Source organism: Sparus aurata, chromosome 20 (genome assembly GCF_900880675.1).
Source record: "Sparus aurata chromosome 20, fSpaAur1.1, whole genome shotgun sequence".
NCBI lineage: Eukaryota > Metazoa > Chordata > Actinopteri > Spariformes > Sparidae > Sparus > Sparus aurata.
The window spans coordinates 18,555,309-18,578,490 of NC_044206.1; the positions used below are offsets into that span (position 1 = coordinate 18,555,309).

General features: G+C 43.5%; 1 protein-coding gene across 1 annotated transcript; it reads left to right on the forward strand.

Annotated features, from left to right (window-relative positions):
• The first annotated feature begins 2,298 nt into the window (after positions 1-2,298).
• Positions 2,299-8,822, forward strand: LOC115570631 (G-protein coupled receptor 26-like). The gene is made up of 3 exons (XM_030399234.1): positions 2,299-3,282; positions 5,074-5,187; positions 8,418-8,822. The coding sequence occupies exons 1-3, from the start codon at positions 2,615-2,617 to the stop codon at positions 8,644-8,646; spliced, it is 1,011 nt and encodes a 336-aa protein (XP_030255094.1). The 5' UTR covers positions 2,299-2,614; the 3' UTR covers positions 8,647-8,822.
• Positions 8,823-23,182: the final 14,360 nt, after the last annotated feature.

The window sequence follows — 23,182 nt, forward strand, 5'->3', positions numbered from 1 at the left end:
CTATTTTTAGGGGCTCTTTTCATCTCAGCACCCCTAAAATGTAAAAATAACCAGCCAATCATCCATTTTTATGTATTATATCCCCCTGGAAGAAACAGAATCTATCTATTCATGTTATTTACTTCATTAATGTGCACTCATTTCAGCACAGTGTGAGTCCTAACGGTGTTTTGTTTGTTATCTACTGTGGCACTAGTTTCTCTCCTCCTCTGTTTAGGTGACAGCTGACAGGATGTGGAGGTAGGTACGGCTATGCGAGACTCTCGCGGGTGGGTGACTGGACTGGAATCCGGGTAGAGACAGGTGAAGTTCAGATGACTACCACCCACGACGTTTACGTCCCGTCGCGTCTGTCTTTGTTTTGTTCTGTATGATGCGACATGAATATGATTATGGCTCCAAAGAAATTTCAGTCTTTTTTTTCTCCATAGATGGATATAGGCTACGATGTTTAGTCTGCAAACCAGCCAGGTTCAGGTGAGAGTTAGGTTTTGATCTTAACTGACTGCATTGCCCAGGAGGATAGACAGAGAGGGAGCACAGTGGACATTTTACATGAATAAGCAGTGTATTAATACACAGTTATCACAAGTGGAGCCTCCTCTTCCATTTAGTTATGTCCCACATACTGTGTTTGCTGTGATATTATCATCAGATCATATACCATCTTCTAGCTGCATGCAGTATGTTTGTGTTGTGATTGTCAGTGCGACGAGGAGAAAGACGAAGGTGGAGAGTAGAAAATAGCCGGATGAGAAAATGGACAGATAGTGTAGATCATGGTGGCAAAAACAAGTATAAGCGCTTAGCTGAGGGGGGAAAAAGCATTGAATTCAGAGATTTTTAACTGTATGGCAGCTGAGCACCCCTGAAGGTCTGAGCCTAGATTCGCCCCCACGCCATCACATGTGAGAGTACGGTGCCGGAGATGCATCCATCACTTGGCGAAGCCTCACTGGAGCAGCATTTCAGCTTAATAACACCCAGCAGCTGGCAGGGCTGTCTGCCTCTCCCCCTACAGCCGCCTTCTCTTTGCATCAGACGTTTACTTCCCTCCTCTCCTTACCACCAAGGAGAGAAAGGGGAGATCAGTGGCCCCTCCGCTGTCAGACATAACGTTTGCATGTGTGTTGCAGGAACTCTTTTCCCACCCACTCACACGCTCTCACTCTGACCCAACTCCCTCCCCCCTCACTGCAACCAGCACCTCACCCTGCTCCGGCGCCTTCAGTGGCTCACGTGCCACGGCACACTCAGATGAGTCCCACGCTTCAGAGGAAAAAAAAAGATTCTCCGCGCTCGAGTCCAGAGGGGCAGCAGAGTGCGGGGGCGTCATCCGGCTTCCGGGGGGAATGGAAGACGTTGTTACTTATCAATCTGATGGAGCGGACGTAATTCGTACAGATATTTGAGGGGGAGGGATGCTGCTGGAATGCACTGATGGTTGAAACCACTGAAGCCAGACTTGGACCACCTCAATATGATTTAAAGGTGCACTGTGTAGTTTTGGGAAAGAGATTTTAATCAGATGAAGAGAAAGTTCTTTGCTGACTGATGTTTTTAAACAAAGCAAATAAACTCTCTACATTTTTGCAACTGAATAAACAAACTGACTTTAAAGGACAATTTCACACTGTTTTACTTTGTTTATATGTGGCGGACCCTGCCACCTTTCCAGCTTCAGTGTTCTGGGGACCTTACTTTCCTCTGAGAACAACTTGTTTATTCAGGTATGGGGAAAAAACTCATTAATATTGATTATGAGTTTGAAATTCTTCTTCAGAACTACAAAGTGCCCCTTTAATCAACAAGAGTGAACAAAAGACCACTTTTTGCACCTTTTTGGGGGGCTTTTTGATGATTCCAATATGAATGTTTCATCAGGATGCTGTTTAAGCTCATTTATGCAGTTTCTTTACCTGAATGTGTTGTCTGATTTGCATTTCCTGTCATGACACAGCTTCCTTCTTCTTCCCTAGAAATAAAATCTACATGAGAAGAAAAGAAATCACAAAATGACATCTTCATGTTGGCCCACTGTTTTGACAATTATTTGCAAAACAAACAAAAAATTGGTGTTCCATGCCATACACAGAGAGAAAAATGCATTTTACGCACTGAAATAATACGACTGGATTTTTATGAGAAAGGATTGGAGCTCTCTGGGGAATCCGTGCAGTTAATTTATCCGGAAGGATTCCCCTCTTCACTCTTATCAGTGCTCTTTACTGTTTCTCAGAGCAAAAAGAAAGGGGGGGGGGGGGGGGCTAGAGATCAAGCAGAGCCCACACACTGTGCGGTGTGTGCGGAGGGGGGATGCCTCGAGAGCGCATCACTGGACGACAAAACCCCACCGCAAGACGCAGTGCCAGACTAGAGCAGCTTTGGCACGGGAGCTCCTCCGTGTAGTTCTACAGAGGGAAGAGGGGAGATCGTCCTTCAGCCGGAATCCTCCTGATCGTCCTAGCTGTTTCAGTGAAGGTGTAGTGGAGAGGAAGAGGGGACTCCGCCGGTGGAGAGATCTTGGGATGCATGCACACGGTTATGGGTGATTTATGCCATTTTGCAGCTGGATATGCGCACAAAAAGTGAGGATAAGTGAGTTATCCACAGGATGGACACTGCGGAGGTGATTCTCTCTGTGTTGGTGGTCGTGATTATCATAGTGTCGTTGCTGTCCAACGTCCTGGTGCTGATCTGCTTTCTGTACAACCCGGAGATCCGCAAGCAGGTCCCAGGTCTGTTCAACCTCAACCTCACCTTCTGCAACTTGTTGCTGACCGTGTCCAACATGCCGCTCACTCTGGTGGGACTCGTCAGCAAGGCTCAGCCGGGAGGGGACGGCTTCTGTCAGATCGTGGGCTTCCTGGAGACCTTCCTGTCCACCAACTCGATGCTGAGCATGGCAGCGCTGAGCATCGACAGGTGGATCGCGGTGGTGTTCCCCCTGAGGTACCACTCCAAGATGCGCCACAAGGACGCGGCGTTCGTGCTCGGCTACACGTGGGCGCACTCCATGTCCTTCTCCACGGTGGCCACCAGCCTCTCCTGGGTGGGATACCACCGGCTTTACGCGTCCTGCACCCTCTCCAACCCCAGGGCGAGCAGTCGGACGCAGTTTGTCATCTTCACCGTGTTTTTCCACTCCTTCACCTTCCTCCTGTCTTTTATAGTGCTGTGTGTCACATACCTCAAAGTGCTTAAAGTGGCGAGGTTTCACTGTAAGAGGATCGACGTTATCACAATGCAAACTTTGGTGCTGCTGGTGGACATACACCCCAGGTGAGCCCCGTTAACTGACGATCCCTGCTCGTCTTACTCCTGCATCAGACACCTTTTTTACTACTCTAGAGCAAGCTGCAATGTAGATTCACAACTGGAGAGCAAAAAAAGAGAGAATATCAAGATGTTTAAGTGAGAAGAGAGTATTTAGAGAAAAAGAACAAACTGTACAAATCAACCCTCCAACCAAGAGGGGGGTAAAACTCCCTGGGTGCAGATTGCGTCGTTGGTGCCGTCCTCCCTGTTCATAGTGATGTTGAAGATGACACAGTTGTGTGTGCAGCTAATGATGCTTTGCCATCCTCACGCTGACATTTGAATTGTGTCTTAAGTATTCGGGGCGGTGGGGGCGAGGGGATGCAAAAATCAGAGTCTATTGAAATGTCATCCAGAGTGATGCTTTGCTTTGCCCCACACAGTACAGCTCAAAACCAATATATAATCTGTGTGTGTGTGTCTGTGTGTGTGTGTATGTGTTTGTTTGCCTGTCCTAACTCACACTGATGAACTCCATTTAAAAAAAAACAGTTTCGGGGGTGGGGGCAGCATGTCATCATGTCATCGTGACATCACGGACGCAGAAAGTGTTGAAACTGTAATTTTAGAAGTGAGGGGTCCTCAAGGACAGGATTATTTTACACCAGCTCAGCTTCTGCTAGCTCCTCTTTTTCGTTTAAAGGGGTAGTTCTCCTCCCAAAAACACACGTTTTTCTTTTATCCATCTACGCTGTTATGGTTGGAGTTGCAGAGATTTGGAGATATCGTCCGTTATCTGGAATATAATGGAACTAAATGGGGGTGGTCTCTAGTAGGAAGTATTTTCTATCAAGCGATCTACACCGGCCAATCCAACGCTACCGCTCAGCCCAGGATTATGCCATTGATGTTTACGCTACGAACTTCTCTGGACCAGCTTTCTTCTGGGGGTTGAAAGAAAGTAGTTCCTACATGAAATTGCTCACAACCAGAAATCCACAGCTCACGACCTGGTTAGTCACGATAATCGGCAGACCTTGATGTGAGCAGTTTCACGTAGGAACTGTTTTCTTTTTACTCTATCACGGCAGAGAAGGAAGGCTGAATTGGCTAAGCGATGAACGGGTTCTGCATAACGTGAAGGCGATCAGTGGCGTCCTCCTGTAAGCATTAGCTCGGATCAGTAGCTCACTTAGCTAGCCTCTCGCCCGTGAGCGGATGCACACTTCCTTCTGCGCAGTGAAGAAAATAGTCCAGACATGAAACTGCTCTCAACAAGGTCTGTGGATTATCTTGAGTAATCGGGTCATGATTTCTGTTAAGGTGCATCGCTGTTGAGCTTTCCATACGTATATTTGGCTATTTTGAGCACCACAAGCCGAGTGCCATCTTGCTTTATCATATCAGAAAGAAGGCAGACATCTCTGTCGCAGATATCTTCGCAAATTGGCAACTAACACCAAAACAAATCTAGTTGTATAAATAGCACTACAGTTAAGAAGAAAAATATGTAGTGTCGATTTTTGGGTGAACTCGCCCTTTAAGCCCTTAACCTACTAATACGTCACATTGCCCAACACATTTAACAACTATGTGTTTAATAATTCAGTTTTTATTATTTCCAACCAGATTCAAGCTGCTGACACAGCATTATTTAATCTCATCGCTAGCAGCCACTCTTTACTGTTCGCATCAGAAATAAACAGTGGTATGTCCACTCCTTGCTGTGTTGTCGGGGGATTTTATAGACACTTTGTGGTCTTCCCTTAGTGTGTCCCACTGACTGTAACCCTGCTGCACTCTCTGTGTCTCCAGTGTTCGCCAGCGTTGCCTGGAGGAGCAGAAGAGGAGACGACAAAGAGCGACGCGGAAGATCAGCACCTTCATCGGCACCTTCATGCTCTGCTTCGCTCCCTATGTGATCACGAGGTGAGCGTTGTAGAAGGTGGGAGAGGGAGGGAAATTGTACGCGGCCCTTTTTTGTTTCGCCGGTATCCCCCAAACCTCCCCCCCCCCCCCCCCCCCCCACTGCTGTCAGCTCCCCCCCTCCACCACTACCACCTCTCTGCTTCCTCTCTGCCCCAGCCGGAGTTGGAAGATGAGATTGGCTGACCTTGTGATAAGTAATATGCCTCTGCTCTGCTGTTGCTGCTGCATTAGCACTTTTTCTTCTCAAGTTCGTCGGGTGCATCAGTTACTCAGGTAGAAACCGGCGACACCAATCACTGGACAAAGGGATGATGTCACACACGGCCTGGTGTGATGGATAGTGGACATGAAGAGGAGGTTACGCGAGACATGAGAGTATAAAAACAGTAGAGAAAAAAAAAATGGCTAAGTCACCATTTGCAACTTGAGGATAAACAATTACTTTCTAAAGCATTGCATTTACATTTAAATAACTATGAGATAAAGTTGAATTAGCTCATGATATGTGTGCCAATTTTTGCTTCCATTGGAGCAAATAAAAAAAAAGAGGCTTCAAGATAATGCGACACTTTAAGCTGTGGAAGAAAACAAGGCTCTGCTATAAAACACCTACATTTCGAATGGAGTTTGGTTTAACGGTCTGTCCACTTGAAAACCACCGGAGCAGAAGGTGTTGCAACGTCAAAAGAGACCTTCTAAGTTTTTCCTTTTTCCTTTCCTTCAGTGTTATATATATTTTAGGTTCTTGTGCATGTAAAAGATCTTGAAAGTTAAAAGGATGAAGTCTGAACCAGCCGAAGCTCCTCTCTCCTACAGAAAACACTGCCCCTGAAACACCTCGTCAGTAGTCGCAACCTTAATTCTGTGACTCTGTGACATCACACTATGTCACCATGTCACACATTTGCGTTATTAATGCCTAGCGGCTAGTTTGGTGCATAAGAATTGATTTAGCACAGCTGCTCTGTTGTTGTTAGCAGTGCTGGCTCAGTCATGTGTGAGCTGACCAATCAGAGGAGACTTGGTATTCAGGAAGGGGGGTTACCACATCTTAAATACAAAGAAGTTGGACTTTTTCATTTTTCAAGATGTTTTAATGCCTCCAGTCAACCAGCGCTGACAGTTTGTTGTGTTATCACTTTAACAGTCCACAGCAGCACTGCACACGCTCTCATACTTAAAATGGCAGTTTACTAATTGCTATCTGAATATATAATGCTAAAATCTCCTCCACTGCCTCCTCTGATGCTCATTTGTTGTCGTGGTCATCGTTTGTATAGTAAAAAGCCTTGCCGCACCACGTGGCAGCTGATTTAACCCCCCGTTCACTCCGGTGACGGGGAGTGTGTGGGCAAGTGCCAACGATGGCTACTGGCCCATGTGAAGCTGGTGTTAATGTGCTGACAGAGCTTGATTGTGGACAGAGTAATCACACAGAGTGCAAGTAGTAGAGGGTCAGCAACTTTTTCTTTAATACCTTTTATGACACCACGTACGGTGAAATATTTGTACACTTTACAAAAATGAGTGTGAAGACACCAATTTTCTGTCTTTATGAGTATAACTGACATCAGCTGCTTTGAGGTGTAGACAAGACTGTAAAGATTGTTAGGAGCCCCTTTAAATATACAGTATTTTAAATATAGAAGAGTATTTTATTTTCACAGACTGCTCAAAGAACTTATTGTATTTTATCCATAGTGTAATACTGTTTGTAGGCAAGGCAGTACAGGTGAATATCGTAGAGTTTTGAGCCAATAGATCAACGTGAAACTTCCCCTGCTGAGTGTTTTTACAGAGGGATTTTTGGAGATCTCTTTTTATCACTCCATAAATATGAAAGATATGAAAGATCAACATGTTCTCACTCCCAACTTGTCAAATTCTGCAGCTTGGTCAGCAGCCATAGCTTCAAATTATGACGCTCTACCTACCCGAAGGGCTCAGTGGTCAAGCAAGCAATGATACGGAATGTCTGGTTAGACTTTCAAAATAAAGCTAGTGCATCAACAATTAATTTATTATGACATATCATGAATATCTGACTTTTGGTAACATTGTGAAAATGGTTGCAATTTGGTTATGTTTAGGCAACAAAACTACTTGGTTAGGTTTAGGAAAAGATCCTACTTTTGGTTAAATCAACTACATTCAGTCCTGCAGCTTATGTTAGGCCATTTATGGACATTAACTTACTTTCGTAACATAACTCTTCACAAACAGGACGGGACCCCAGTCTTGAAGGTCAAATCGCACGAACGACCTGTCCAATCACCCCAACCCACCCCCTCTGACTTGGACTTTTGTTGATCTTTACACGACTAGAGGGGCGCTTCAATAAGTGACGCTAGAGGGGTCAGAAGCATAAGGCCACTGAGCAGGCTGCTGTATTTGATGCTTTCAGGAATAGAGCTGAACAATTTTGTGTATTTATATGCTAATGAATTGGAGATTTCTGGCATTTAGACGAGACTCGTACTGTAAATATCCCCATGAAACTTTTCCAACCGATCAGTTACATTACAGAATATTTTTTGTATTACAAATGTTCTGATATTTTATGTTCAACTATGTAAATGATGCTTTATTAATTAGATATGGAATCATTTTGCATAAATATTCAGCACATTTAAATGTTCATTCTGGTTACCCTCTGTCCACCAGACTGAAAGAAGACATGTTATAGAAGCAAAATAACTAAACCTCAAAACTGAGTGCATGAAAAGACGTTTTAGCCTGTAGCGTCTGGCGTTAAATAACAATCACGCAGTTATTTGGGTTGTTTCCAGACGTCCATTACTGCTTAGACAGGTGTGTTTTATGCTCCTCCGGTCGCTCTGCCTCTTTGACATGAAACACTGCTGTATGCAAATGAGAGATGAGATGAAAAGTGGCTTCACACTGTTTAATCCACATACAACAAAACATCCATGAGACAGAAAAGGACAGAGCTCCACCCACAGCTACCCAAATTTTATCTTGTGGCTGATTTTAAACAACTCCTTAAAGACAGAATAAATACTCTACAGAAGGATCGTGGTCTTTAACAAAATTACAGTAGTAAAGACGCCTTTTATCTCCAATTATAAATACACATATCATGGACAACAGTGTCTTTCAGTTCTATTTTTATTTCTGCATTATAAGCTTAGGGCATGCATGTTGGCTTCCCTTTCCACTGCTCTCTCTCTCCGTCTCTCTCACCACCCTCTCTTTGTGCTTGCCTGCAGGATCGTGGAGTTATTTCCAGCGGTGCCTATCAACCCCCACTGGGGGATTGTCTCCAAGTGCTTAACTTACAGCAAAGCAGCCTGTGACCCCTTTGTGTACTCCCTGCTCCGACACCAGTACAGGAAGACGTGCACCGACATCATCAACAGGCTGCTGAAGCGTAGCTCCTTGAACGCGTCCGGGCCCAGGCAGGTGAACCAGGTCAACAGCATACCGACGGTGGAGTGACAGGAAGCGGACTGATGGGGGACACGGTCCGAGGGGTCCGACCCCGGCAAACTGTCAGGGAAAATGTGAAGCTGATTTATTGTCGATGAAGAAGAGAACAAATATTGGGTTTGTTTCCTGTCCACGTCTGCTTGAATTTGGTCTGACATGCCCAAAAAAAAAAAAGAAAAGAAAAACAGTCAGTACAGACAAGGGCAAATCCCTGCACAGTAATACCACTGTGCTTGCATACTGAGCGCCCAGAACAGCAGATCAGCGCAGTGAACTTGATGTGAGGACAATAAGCAACGGCAGATTTCACATCCACCTGGAGAGACAGATGTGCTCGCCCAAGAAGAACGGCCAGTCCATAGCCTCATTTTAACTAGGGTAGCTTTCAGTCTGAAGATATATAACAATTTTGCAGAGTATCTGTTAGTTTTGACATTATTGTCATATATATATATATATATATATATATATATATATATATATATATATATATATATATATATATATTCATATTATAAGGATAAGGAATGTCTGTTTTAGTATGTGCAAAGTGACAAGTTGATATGTTTAAAACTGTATGTAGCACTGAAAACTAGCCTAACCAAAACCTGATACAAACCGTGTCCCATATTACAGATGAGAACATACAAGTCAAGCCAGTTTTATCTAAAAAGCCCAGAATCAAAAGAATCACAACTTGCCTGAAGAAGCTTTACAATCTGCCCGTCCTCAACAAAGATGACCCCGGTCGTTTTTAAACACGGAAACAGACGACAGTGTTTCCAAGCGGTCTTATTGTTGGTGCCGCTGTTGCAAAGACAACCTGGTCGCTTCTGTTTCCTCAGCGTACGACAACGTGGGATTAAGAGTGAGTTTATTCATGCATTTAGTCAACAACGGAGATGTGAAGGCAGATAGAAACGGTGCCAGGCCAGGACATTTTGTGCAATTTTTATGTTGTTGATTGTGTCATTAATATATGGTCATTTCATTGTGCAATCAACGTTTACTTTTAGCAAAAATCCTGTCGATTGCCAGTTTGAGAAGGTTAAAATGACCCATATACCCTCTTATACTAGTGGCGACCTCTAGTGGCCATAGTGATTACAAAAGAAGCAAATGAGTAACTCAGGTGATTTAGTGTAAAGAGCTAGAAAAGGCAGCATGGGGGGGAGGGGAGGATGCATGGGTCAAACAAGAAGACCACTGTTCATGTCCCGTGTGAAAAAGTCAACATCAACCCATTTTAACCTGGGTATGAAAGTTAACTTACGTAACCCACTTAATTTAGGTCATGTGGATAACGTAACTATCATAACAACAGTCATAACACAACAAAACATTATGTAATTTAATTTGGCGCAATGTAAAGTAATGTAATGTTACACAGCTCAACATGACATTACACAGCGTAACATCATGCTACGTAACGCAACATTGCGATACCTAACGCGACGTGTCGTGACGCCTAACCAACTTTTGTTGGTAAAACCTAACAATCTGCTACCTAATGTCATTAACTTATGTTACATTGTTTTGGTCGCTGTCATATATGTTGTTTTGGAAGCCGCTGGCACACAACGTTATTTAGGTATGAGGACATGTTGGCATACACCAGCCTCTGTCCTTAGACCCTTAATTCAGATAAAGAAAAAGTCCCCAAAAAACATATTGCTCGATGGAGGAGCAACAGGGAAGGTATCCCCTCAGCAAACTACAAATACATACAGATAAATGTAGACTGTAAAATATAAGTAAAGTCAACACAGATAAAACACAGATTAAATTACATTTTCTCATCCTTGTTGTGGCAACTCCCAATTATACAATTTTACTTTGTAGTACACTGCCTTGTAGTGTAGGAGGAAAAGAAAGATGATGTGTTTTCTTGTGTATCATGTGCTCTCAGCAGCTATTTTGAAGGACTAACCGACTCGGCCAAGCAGAGTTATAATGGGAAAAAATTGGTCTGCCTTTGCTCTCATGACTGACATGCGCCCCTCAGGTTGTTTAGTCAAGTGGAGAGTGATTGACTGTACTTTCCCGGGTTGGCGCTCACGGAGAGGAGTAACCCACAGAGGCTGCTCCGAGCTTTCTCACACATTTAGATGCACACGAAAAGAAAAATGTTTGTCACGTCTTTATTGTGATTTATATTTATTTCTGTCTGTATTTATTAGCAAAGACGCCCGCAGCTCTGAAATCAGAAATGCTATTTTAGCTTAAGTGACTGGTTGAAGATGCTCATACTAATTATAATGCAATTTAGACACAATGACAGCGATCATCATGCTTGTAACTGAGATAAATTGCTTGCTTTTGGGCCTGCATATATGATGATTGCAATTTTTTTATTCTCTAGGCTAGGGTTAGATTTGATTACTGTGAATGTGGCTAGATCTTGAGTGAACAATGTTGGGTGCACAGACTTAATTGCATATTATTAACCATCTGATCTGATCTCCAGGTTTGATTTTTTTCATAGTTGCGATTACAAAAAACAGGGTACACATTTTGAGTTTTTGGCTGAGTCCAGTTGGAGGGCACAGCTTCTTTCGAAACAAGACAACATTTCCCATAAAAATAAAAACTATTTCACTTTTTCCTGGTAAACCGAAGTGGGGAGAGGCTAAAGCAGGTTCTTGCTGGAGTAATTCCTAGGCGTGAACCGACTAAATATTTTCATTATTGAAAAATCAGATGATTATCGTCTTGATCAAAGACACTGTTGTTGATATTATAATATAGGACCAGCAAAACCATGAAGTTTTGACACTTAAAAAGGGAGATCCACTAAAAAAATGTACTTAAACAAACAACCAAAAAAAGAAGAAAACAACTGAATTCTGTTAAATCTGTTTAAAGACCAATTGTTTTAGCCCTTAGCGAAACATTAATTAGAAAGTCTACAAGCAACGATGAATAATGATAATGCTTAATGGACTAGAACGGACACAATGTTGTTTCAGTTTAATTATCTTGTTTCCAGACCAACTTTTGCTTCCCAGACACATTTTGTATGACTAAAATCTCCATCTTCAAAGTTCAATATCTCCATGGAAATCAAAATGACATTCATCGCGTTTCTGAGAAAGACCAGTATGCATTTTTCAATGCGTCGGACAGCTATGAAGGAAGGCGGTACAACCTTTTCGACCTCAGATTGAAAAGATACATATTCTGTATACTTGTTAGTCCCATTACTTGTCCAGTATTGTAGTTTTCTCGGATTTTCTTGAAGACAGGCCTAAGCCCGAGAGCCCTCTTGACTTACAGAGTGTTATCCGACCTGCCACATGTTGTACCTATTATATCAGTTTTATTCTGTATCAGAAGACAGGCAGCTCTGTATCAGAGGGCTTTTGACTGGGCTGCACTTGTTATAGAGTCGACTTACTGTAGTTAGAGGTGCTCCGACGCCTTACTTCAGCAAAACAGAGGACACAGAATTACACGAAGGTTTCCTTGAAGGACATCTGATCTTTAGTTGACGCTGTTCACTCTGTGATTTGTGACGGATTTGGATTCACAGTGTTTGAGTTAGTGCCAAAATCATCAACGATGCCCAGTGAGCCAAATATGAGTAGCTGCAGTTCACTCTCTGAAAAGATCAGAGCAATTATGTAATTACTAAGTGGTATATCTTTACTTTCTTATTTTGTTGTCATGCTTAAAGGTTACATATTTTTTCTCTGACCTTATATCCATCTAGATTCACAGTTTTGGAGATGTCGCCCATAGAGTTGTCGGCCTGTAGTGGAACAAGACGTTACTCGACTTGTGGTGCTCAAAAGTTTAAATTGGAAATGAATGGCAATGTCCCTTTTCCAGAAAACATCACCCATCCACTCCAAATAATCCACACTGATCTGTTATTAGATGCTCGCTTCCTTCTTAATGGGATGCTGGAAGTCAATTGTGCTAATTTGTGTGTAAAAATGTTAATCTGACAGGCCAGGATAGCTTTATCTCTAAGAGATATTAACAGCGATTTGAAAATATTTTACATTACAGTTGATAGGAAATGCGTACGCTAACATACTATCAAAGGAACACTTCAATGCATCACACTTTTTTTTTCTTCTTATCAAAAAATGGGTTTGATAATGCCTCACTTAAGGGGGCGCTGCAGCCCCCTCAGCACCTCAGTACTTCCTGTGTCCATAGTCCTCACGTGAATCTGCTCACAACGAGGTCTGTGGATTCCTTTGAGTAACCAATTCATGATTTCTGGGGTTTGTCAAATGAATTGTTTTTTGCCGCTTTGAGCACCACGAGCCGAGTGCCATCTAGTTCCAGCATGTTTGAGAGGAGGCAACGATCTCTATGGGCGGTATTTTTCACAATCTATATGGTAAAACTGCGCCGCAGGTGAGAGGAAAAAAAACGCGTATTTTTCACTTTTGTTTCTTTAAACATGTGAGGATTACCCAGAGGAAAAACGGTTGTCTTGAATATACGACGCATCGTGTAGTACAGTGCAACACTCCGAGACGACTTATGCCTTAAATTCTGTAAGATAGAGTGGTTTAGAGTTGCTCCGGTCACATCTTGAGTAGAATCATTGCCTTATTCACTGCTGTCCACTAACACACACACATGCTCATCTGGAATCTGCCTCTGTATCTCTGCACCCTAAATCTGCTTTCCATGGTTACTTCTCGCCGATGTTTTGCACTGATGTAGAGTAGTTACTTTTTCTCCTAAATGACGACTACTGTATTTGGTTATTGGTGTAAAGCTGAACATGAAAACAATATGTGTTTGACGGATTTAGATAAATGACGAACTTGAAAAGTATTTTTGTGTCTTTTTGATATGCGTACGTGTAATTTATGACGACACGGCATTTGTTGGAAGTGTTACAGAATGTGCTGCTTTTAAATGCAAATTGAGTTTTCAAACTGGTGTTGATAGCTGACAGTGAGTTGAGTGTAACATACCTCATCATTACGTCACGTATACCTCCTAATTTATTGAAACCGTCGGCTCGATGCTGCTGCTGCTGCTGCTAAAGATGGCGATGAAAGGTTGACGATGATAACTGCTGTTTCCATCTGTTGTTAATTAGGTGACAATATTGTTTTTTTGTTTGGTTTTTAAAAAAAAATGGTGATTGTAATTGTAATGTCGGTGAAAATGAGGAAGATGACTGTGTCGGATTTTGACCATGATGATTAAAGTAAATTGTAGAGTTTACCAAAGCAAGTCTTTCACTGTTGTGACTTATTCTCCAGGGGGGGAGGGCCTGTGTTCTCAGACTCGGTATTTAAAGCTCTGTTGAGTACGAGGCAGAGAAAACTCCAAAAACAGCCCCTCAGAGACGCGGCTCCCACACTTTCAAAGCTAGACTCTGTTTTCCTACCATCTATTATTAGATTTGTGTCTGAAACAAAAAGCTGGAACTTATTCCGGAAGATTTTTTTGCCCCTCTGGAAGCTAAAAGGGGCTGGAGGTCCTCTCAGGTCTCCTCGGGTCTTGGCTGCTCGGATAAAATGATGGCAGTTGACATTCTTTCAAACCACTGATACATCTAAGTGTCACCATAATTCCATTTCTTCTAAACGTTTCATATCAGATGTTTATGACCTGACTTTCACACAGGGAGGTGGTGGGGATTGTGGTGGAGTCGCATTCAAGATAGGCTGCTTAACCAGTGACATGACACCACTGGATACTTTCAAGGAGACCTCGGGATAATTTTCCATCCATGTCTGTGGTGACGTATTAACTGTATTTTTTTAACAAGACCTGGGGACGTGTCCAGCTGTGTGTCCAGCCAAGACACAACCTTTTCCTAACCCTTACCTAAGTGGTTTATGTGCCTTCACTTAAACCAGAGAGTGAAACGGAAAACTGAACCTGTTTGTGGTACACAGAAAAGTACATTACCGAAATGTATTCTGGCGACTGGGCTGAAATTGAAAGAACCATATTGTAAATTTGTCTGTGTTAAAACAGCATTATTGATCACGAGGAGGCAGGAGAGCTCTCAGCAGAGTAACCATTCAGTTACAGTTGAGGCTACGTAGTACGGCAGTGTGTTACTGACGTGCCATAAAAAGAAAGTCTGGTCGGTATCGCATTATAATGGTTTCAATGTAGGCAAATGTCTCTGAGATGCCTTGGAAATGCTAGTGTGGGCGCATTTTTTTTAAATTAAAAGAATTTAGATCATAATCGTGATGTTGACATAATCTTAAAGTTACGTAACATAACGTAATGTCATTTGACTTGACACCTTGTCCTTTTAACAATAGTAAAACAATAAATAATAAATCGAAAAATACAAATTCACCAAAATTTAATACCAAAATGTTATAATCAATGTGAGTTTTCCTTTTTCTCTTTCAATGTTCCTAAAATTGCGTATGTCTAAAAATAAAGTGCACAGGTGACAGTATGTCAAAAGTAGTTAAGTAATAAATACAATATATGTCTTTGGCACAGACTTATAAGCTACATCAGGCTGACACAGACACTTGTTAGTGGGATAAATCTGTTGCGGATTTCGTCTCTTCAGGAGGTGACCAGAAATAACAGGACATTTTGACAAGAGTGATAGAACTTCTGTATGCGAAGCCATTCTGACTGTTTCCACCCGCGATCAGTCGGAGCCAGAGGGAAGGCGATGTTTTCTGTTCACGCCGCGGCGCAGGTGGTAATGAAACAACATCAGCGGCTCGCTCGAGATGGCCTCGGCTATAAATGACCGAGATCCCGCTCGCTGATTCACTCCCCGGGAGCCGGTGATTATCTTCAGGTGGGCGGCACTGACCGTAAAACGCGGCTTAATCATGGCTGGCCTCAACCCGCTCGGTCAACTGACCCCCCTGAGTGAGCAATAAACCGCAACTCGGAGTGAAAAGTGGATTCTTCTTTCTGCAAAAACAAAAGGAGTGTTTGGTGTTCGTCTCTTCATAACCTTTTGACTCGGACCAGGAATCCAAAGAGATTAACTTCAGACCTACGAAAGTCAAAATCTCCAGCCCCTGAAAGGAACTTGGAAAAACAGTTGGTTTGAGAAGTGATAGCAGAGAATAAATGTTGAGTTTCTGCGAACCACAAAAATATCCAATTGCTAACAAGGCTGGAGTGATCACCGTGAATGCTGCTTTGTGTTTCCAAACCTCACCTCGGCTTCTGCCTGCACATCTGATTTTGCGAAAATTGTGACAAAGAATCCGACATCTGTTTCATATATGAATAAACAAAAAAACATGTGGGGCTCATTGTTCCACTTTTGCTCTTTGGCTCTCTCCCATATGTCACCATACGCTTATTGTTTTACTCTGTATATTAGAAAAATGTCTCATGCACATTGGTACTGTGGAAGTTACGACATATGTGTGGCTGCTGCTCCGGAGTGTCATTTATGTGCCCGTTTGTTGTTGTATTTTCTAGGGCGTCTAAGTCAACAACATGTTTTTTTCATGAAATGAAAGGAGTACAAGTTAGTTTCTGGTGCACATCTGGTGTTTAGTGGCATCATGTGTTCAGCAAGGTTGCCACACACTGGTGTTTTCAAATATTTTGGCCTGTAAGACCTCTGCTGTTCCGCGCTTGGAGGTGAATTTTGATATGAATTTCGCCTCCAACAGATGATGGTCGACATGTGTGGCTGTACCCTTATTTTTCTTTTTGGCTGCGTTTTGGGTTTTAGCAACATCTTCCAACTTTTATATATTTACGTGGACAATATTCCTCCAGTCCAATCAAGGTCATTCCAATCGGAAATTTCAGGTCAACTGTGCAATCACGAATTTAATGGGGACAGCAGTGTTACATGCGCAAAAGTCATGATACCTCATGCATTCCTTTTCCTCGTTGGGTATTTTATCTCTTTTGGCGTGTGTTGGATCAGCTCCCTGTCCCGAAGATGCATACTTCTTAGACTTCATCGTCTATGTTATTTTAAATTACGAGTTTATATTACAAGCTCTGCAAAGCTGACCAGTTTGCCTTGGAAGCTGCCATCTCGTGCAAGTGGGGAGATGTTGGGGAAAAGATAGTGGGCACACGCAGAAAGAACACAGCTGGAAAATAATCAGGTGATATCGTTTATACAGGTCAGTGTTAAATTTGATGGGTTTATTCAAATTTTAAAACTACTCCTCTGTAAACGATTGAAATCTTGTTCAGTTTGTGTCTGTTTATTTTGACTGAGGTGTTTATACGGAGCATTTCTAGCAGTGGCGTGCGCAGACTTTTTGAAGGGCAGGGGTGAAAAGGAGGGCACTTTAGCGTGCGTTTTGGCTACCAAGAGGGCGCTTTAGCACGCGTTTTGGCTCCCAAGAGGGCGCTTTAGCACGCGTTTTGGCTCCCAAGAGGGCACTTTAGCGCGTGTTTTGGCTCCCAAGAGGGCAGTTTATCATGTTTTAACCACCCAAGGGGGCAGTTTAGTGTGTTTTGCCAACCAAGAGGGCACTTCAGCATGCTTTTTGGGCTCTCAGGAGGGGACTTTAGCACGCGTTTTGGCTCCCAAGAGGATGCTTTAGTGCGCGTTTTGGCTCCCAAGAGGGCGCTTTAGCCCCCCTTTTGGCTCCCAAGAGGGCACTTTAGCGTGTGTTTTGGCTCCCAAGAGGGCAGTTTATCATGTTTTAACCAGCCAAGGGGGCAGTTTAGTGTGTTTTGCCAACCAAGAGGGTACTTCAGCATGCTTTTTGGGCTCTCAGGAGGGCACTTTAGCGCGCGTTTTGGCTCTCAGGAGGGCACTTTAGCGTGCGTTTTTCAACAATTGGGCCACGAGGGGGGGCGACTGCCCCCCCTGCCCCCCCCTTGTGCACATCACTGATTTCTAGTATTCAGTTTGTGTCTGTTTATTTTGACTGAGGTGTTTATACGGAGCATTTCTAGCAGTGGCGTGCGCAGACTTTTTGAAGGGCAGGGGTGAAAAGGAGGGCACTTTAGCGTGCGTTTTGGCTACCAAGAGGGCGCTTTAGCACGCGTTTTGGCTCCCAAGAGGGCGCTTTAGCACGCGTTTTGGCTCCCAAGAGGGCACTTTAGCGCGTGTTTTGGCTCCCAAGAGGGCAGTTTATCATGTTTTAACCACCCAAGGGGGCAGTTTAGTGTGTTTTGCCAACCAAGAGGGCACTTCAGCATGCTTTTTGGGCTCTCAGGAGGGGACTTTAGCACGCGTTTTGGCTCCCAAGAGGATGCTTTAGTGCGCGTTTTGGCTCCCAAGAGGGCGCTTTAGCACGCGTTTTGGCTCCCAAGAGGGCGCTTTAGCACGCGTTTTGGCTCCCAAGAGGGCACTTTAGCGCGTGTTTTGGCTCCCAAGAGGGCAGTTTATCATGTTTTAACCACCCAAGGGGGCAGTTTAGTGTGTTTTGCCAACCAAGAGGGCACTTCAGCATGCTTTTTGGGCTCTCAGGAGGGGACTTTAGCACGCGTTTTGGCTCCCAAGAGGATGCTTTAGTGCGCGTTTTGGCTCCCAAGAGGGCGCTTTAGCCCCCCTTTTGGCTCCCAAGAGGGCACTTTAGCGTGTGTTTTGGCTCCCAAGAGGGCAGTTTATCATGTTTTAACCAGCCAAGGGGGCAGTTTAGTGTGTTTTGCCAACCAAGAGGGTACTTCAGCATGCTTTTTGGGCTCTCAGGAGGGCACTTTAGCGCGCGTTTTGGCTCTCAGGAGGGCACTTTAGCGTGCGTTTTTCAACAATTGGGCCACGAGGGGGGGCGACTGCCCCCCCTGCCCCCCCCTTGTGCACATCACTGATTTCTAGTATTCAGTTTGTGTCTGTTTATTTTGACTGAGGTGTTTATACGGAGCATTTCTAGCAGTGGCGTGCGCAGACTTTTTGAAGGGCAGGGGTGAAAAGGAGGGCACTTTAGCGTGCGTTTTGGCTACCAAGAGGGCGCTTTAGCACGCGTTTTGGCTCCCAAGAGGGCGCTTTAGCACGCGTTTTGGCTCCCAAGAGGGCACTTTAGCGCGTGTTTTGGCTCCCAAGAGGGCAGTTTATCATGTTTTAACCACCCAAGGGGGCAGTTTAGTGTGTTTTGCCAACCAAGAGGGCACTTCAGCATGCTTTTTGGGCTCTCAGGAGGGGACTTTAGCACGCGTTTTGGCTCCCAAGAGGATGCTTTAGTGCGCGTTTTGGCTCCCAAGAGGGCGCTTTAGCCCCCCTTTTGGCTCCCAAGAGGGCACTTTAGCGTGTGTTTTGGCTCCCAAGAGGGCAGTTTATCATGTTTTAACCAGCCAAGGGGGCAGTTTAGTGTGTTTTGCCAACCAAGAGGGTACTTCAGCATGCTTTTTGGGCTCTCAGGAGGGCACTTTAGCGCGCGTTTTGGCTCTCAGGAGGGCACTTTAGCGTGCGTTTTTCAACAATTGGGCCACGAGGGGGGGCGACTGCCCCCCCTGCCCCCCCCTTGTGCACATCACTGATTTCTAGTATTCTGTTTGAGCTTTTAGGATGATTATAATCGGAATATTAGGCTCCACATATACGCAACTGCTGGATTAATGTCACAGAAATACCAAAATTACCTCTACTCTGTGCAGAAGTCTGATTAGAGACAGTGACTCAGAACACAAGTGTACTTGAAGCGAAATTAGTTTTATCAGTATCCATATTCATCAGTGCAGACCATTCCATTTGGCCATTTTTTGCGTTTTCATCTCTTCCAGCAAAAGTTCTAAGGCCCTACTCATCTCAGGTACACACCCACAGGTGTTTTCACTGCCCTGCCTGATGAGGCCTCTTCCCAGGCAGCCCAGGTGTCACAACAGTCTTCCCCAGCAGCAAGTGTTTTAGCTGCCTCACCCTAATAGCTGTTTATTTTTCAGAAACTACAGACTGTACTTTACTGACATCTTACTGTTAGTCTTGCGGCACCTCCGGCATAGCTGCGCAAACTGAACCTGAGCAGAGGGCTATAGAGAGGTTTTTCTATATTCATTACCACATACTGTGCAGCATAAAAAAGAATTATACAAACTGTGAGAAAACCCGAACAATTTGATGATAAAATAACAAATTGGGAGGATTTCGAAGCGTTACGCTCTCTGTGTGTTTTCCAGTTGCATTTATAATTAATCGTGGTGTGCAGATAAGCCCTCACTTCTCACTAACTAGATATCATCTGCTAAACCTCCTGTGTGGCGGCACTATCGCACGCAATCCTGTTCCAGCCTTCCAGTTGTGTGCGACGACTCCACCCACAGTGTGTAGACCTGTGTGCTCTGTGCTTCTCTGCTGCAGGTGGGTGGAGTCGGTTTCCTTCTTTAACCAAACCGGTAACATCTGCGCCGGGGCTGCTGCAGATTGAAAGGTATACTGGCTCGCTGGGCAGTCACCTCTTGACTTTGCGGCAGCCTCCCACACAAACAACACCAAAGTTTTTTGCCCATCTGTACTCCTCATGGTTTGCATTTGGTGCTAGTTAAGTCTCTTTCATTCTAATTCTGCACGTAAGCTCCCTTTTTTGTAGCTTAAGCCAGGAGATAACAGTGGATGAATCATGTTTTTCATGATTAATGAGGATTTGTTGTTTTCAGATTTACAAAGCAAGCCAATATTGATCTTGAGACATTCATATCTCATCAATCGCTGCATAGATTTGCAGTGAAAGTTTTGATTAAATTGACTGAATCTGCAAACTTGTCAGCCGCCATCCCTCTCTTTGCTGATCTGCCTGTCGTCTTTGATGTCCATCGAGCCAGCAGAGAGTTTAATCCGTCTCCGAGGCTCCGGAGCGGCAGAGGGTTAAGAGCCGGTTTACCATCGCTGCATGGCGACCCGCTCCCGTGATATCCAGGCCGCCGCTCTTGCACTTCAAAGGCTGGAGCGACTTCTGAAGAAGCGCTGGCCTTTCAACTGCTGGCAAGGTCAGCCTGCGCCTATGTCTTCCCACACATCTGCACAGTATCACAGCTGCAGGCCACAGCGGCTACAGTGCAAAGCACCACTCCCCCGGCCACACCTCGCCCTCCTTACTCACAGGGACAGTCTGCAGCCCATCTGGGAGTAGTTTGGACCTCAATTTGTCTTACAAGTCCTAATTATGAGCATCACCACTGATAAATGGTGACAACTGCCATTTTGGCCCAAAAGTAGCAAGTTTCTGTGCTAACAAACGTTCAACTAAGATGCAAAGCAGTTGTTGTATACCCATGGGACAGATAAGAAACCTGGATAGCTGTGTGTTAGCGACATAAGCTAGCAGCTCTAGGGATGGATTGCAATGACATTTTGTACAGACATTCATGGTGCCAGCGCACGAATCCTAACGACTTCACTGATCCGCCGACTTCATCTCTTGCGTCAGCAGCAGATTGACATTTGAGGCCCTGTATGAAATGTTTCAACGGCTACTGGAGGATCAGGATGAACTCTAATAACTACGGTGATCCCCCTGACTTTGTCTCAACTTTGGCTGATGACGAGTGTAAACCTACCGTGACGTCACAGAGTGGCTTGTAGACGTTTGGAGGCTCAAGTTTGGCATCATGTCAGTGCCCATCTTGGTTTTTGCCACCAAAAGTGACCATATTTGGTTGAGAGAGGGGAGACAGGAAGGATATCCTGATTGGATCCGACTGAGAACCTGGGGACACACAGTGGTAGTGACTAGTCAACGTCTGCTTTATTGTCTGTGACCATGATTTAAAAAATGAACATCAGGCTTGAAACCCGCAGTTGAGACCATAAACTCGGTAAAAAAATCAAGTAAAGAGCAGGGTCATTTTATCATAAGCTTAAATACAATACCAGACTTGCTGGAGGAATAAACACCTGGAGTCACTTTGGATTCTGCTGATTGGAGCCGTTTACCGACGGGAGGAGAGCTCAGAGATTTAGGTATTAAACTTATGGAGTTTCCTTGGTTTGAACATAGTTTCTGGTATAATGCAAATACACAAAGCAACAACATGTGTATCAATGGTCTAGTTGTTTTTAAATAATCAAATGCAGAATCCTACATATTATTTCTTTAAAAACATCCAACAGTTCTTTCATTCTGTCTCACCTAGCTAGTTTGCCAATTTATTCATGACTTAAAATCTTAAAATTTGGATGTAAGGCATACAAATGTAATGGTGGTCACTCTGGTGGTCTTTAACCTGAGAACATACTTCTATATTTGGTTAAATGCAAAGCCAATTTGGCATGTAAGACTTCACTCGAATGCACCACCAAGAGCACTGTGATCTGTAAGATATAAAGATTTATTTTACTTTCAGTTGAAGCCAGGTGCTGCTAAAATCCTTGTACATAACACCCTCACCATGTGCATGACTTGCAAGTACATTCCTTCAGCTGCACATTCAGACGTCAGACTATGGTATGGAGCCGCAGAGAGCACGGTAAAATTAACAAGCTCTGATATGTCTTCTACTCTCCAGTGCACTGAGAGGATGACAGGTGGGTGAGCCTCTGTTCAATAACCTTTGGAGGAGGAGATAAGAGGTTGAGGTCTTCCTCTAATTGCATGTTGGCCAGAGAGGAGGAAGGCTGCTGGTGTTGTCAGGAGAAGGCAGCGATCTGTGAAAAAAAAAGCCCCGGCAGAGCGCTGATAATTAGAGCCTTTCCTCCCCGGCACTCCCGAAGATTCGATCTCACAAGTGCAGAAATCGAATGAGATGATGCTTAAAATTAACCACAGTGATTACAACCAAGTTGTGGGAATGAGATGAAGTTTATTTCCCATTAGGGATGTTCAATCAACGAAGGAGTGAGTGAGTGGATTCGGAGTTGATTTTAATCGTTCAAATAAACAGCAGCATCTCAGTAAATCACTTTCTACTTTTATACGCTTTTAATATGCTACAGACAAGTTCCAGTGACTGGAAGTCGTGTTTAATGTGAAGGAGAGAGCAGAAAGATTGATTTCTGAAAGATTAATTATATTCTAACAGCCCATATCTGTATGTTTATACATGTTTCTTTCGTATATCAATTTACTTTATTTTGCTTTTATACTTTTTGGTCATGATTATTTTACCATTCTTTTTATCAGTCTTATTAGTTTGGCCTCTGATACGATTTGGTACAACTTTATTTTAGGGGTATTTAGTTTCTAATGGGCTGGTAATTTTCTCAGAAAGAAACATTGTAATCTTTTATTTTATTTTTATGGAATAATTTCCCGGTAGTGCTTCATTTTATGGGTTGATGATTTTCTGAAAATGGTTTCGTAACAATAACCAAAAACTTTTCCTCCTATATTTTAAACTTGCCTGTTGACAAACAATAACAATTATAACCTCTTTTGATTAAACTTTTTTGCAAGCTGATTAGCTGCTGTGCTGAGCACTGTTTAAAAGCCCACTGTACTTTTTAAAAGTTGAAAAGTCAGGGAAAATTACTTGTGAATTTAAGTTGTACAAGCTAACAAGTTCTAACAACTTAACAAAGTATCAGTCCACTTTAATTGGTAATATTGAGGTAATCGGTTTCGTCCGTTTATTTCAAGTAAAGTCACTATGTCAGGTTTTACAGTGTATGTTACCCAATTAATTGAGTTAAAGTTAACAAACTGAACTATGTTTTTCTCTTCATTTGGTACCAAATAACATCATTAATGGAAAGGAAACTCTTTTTTAAATG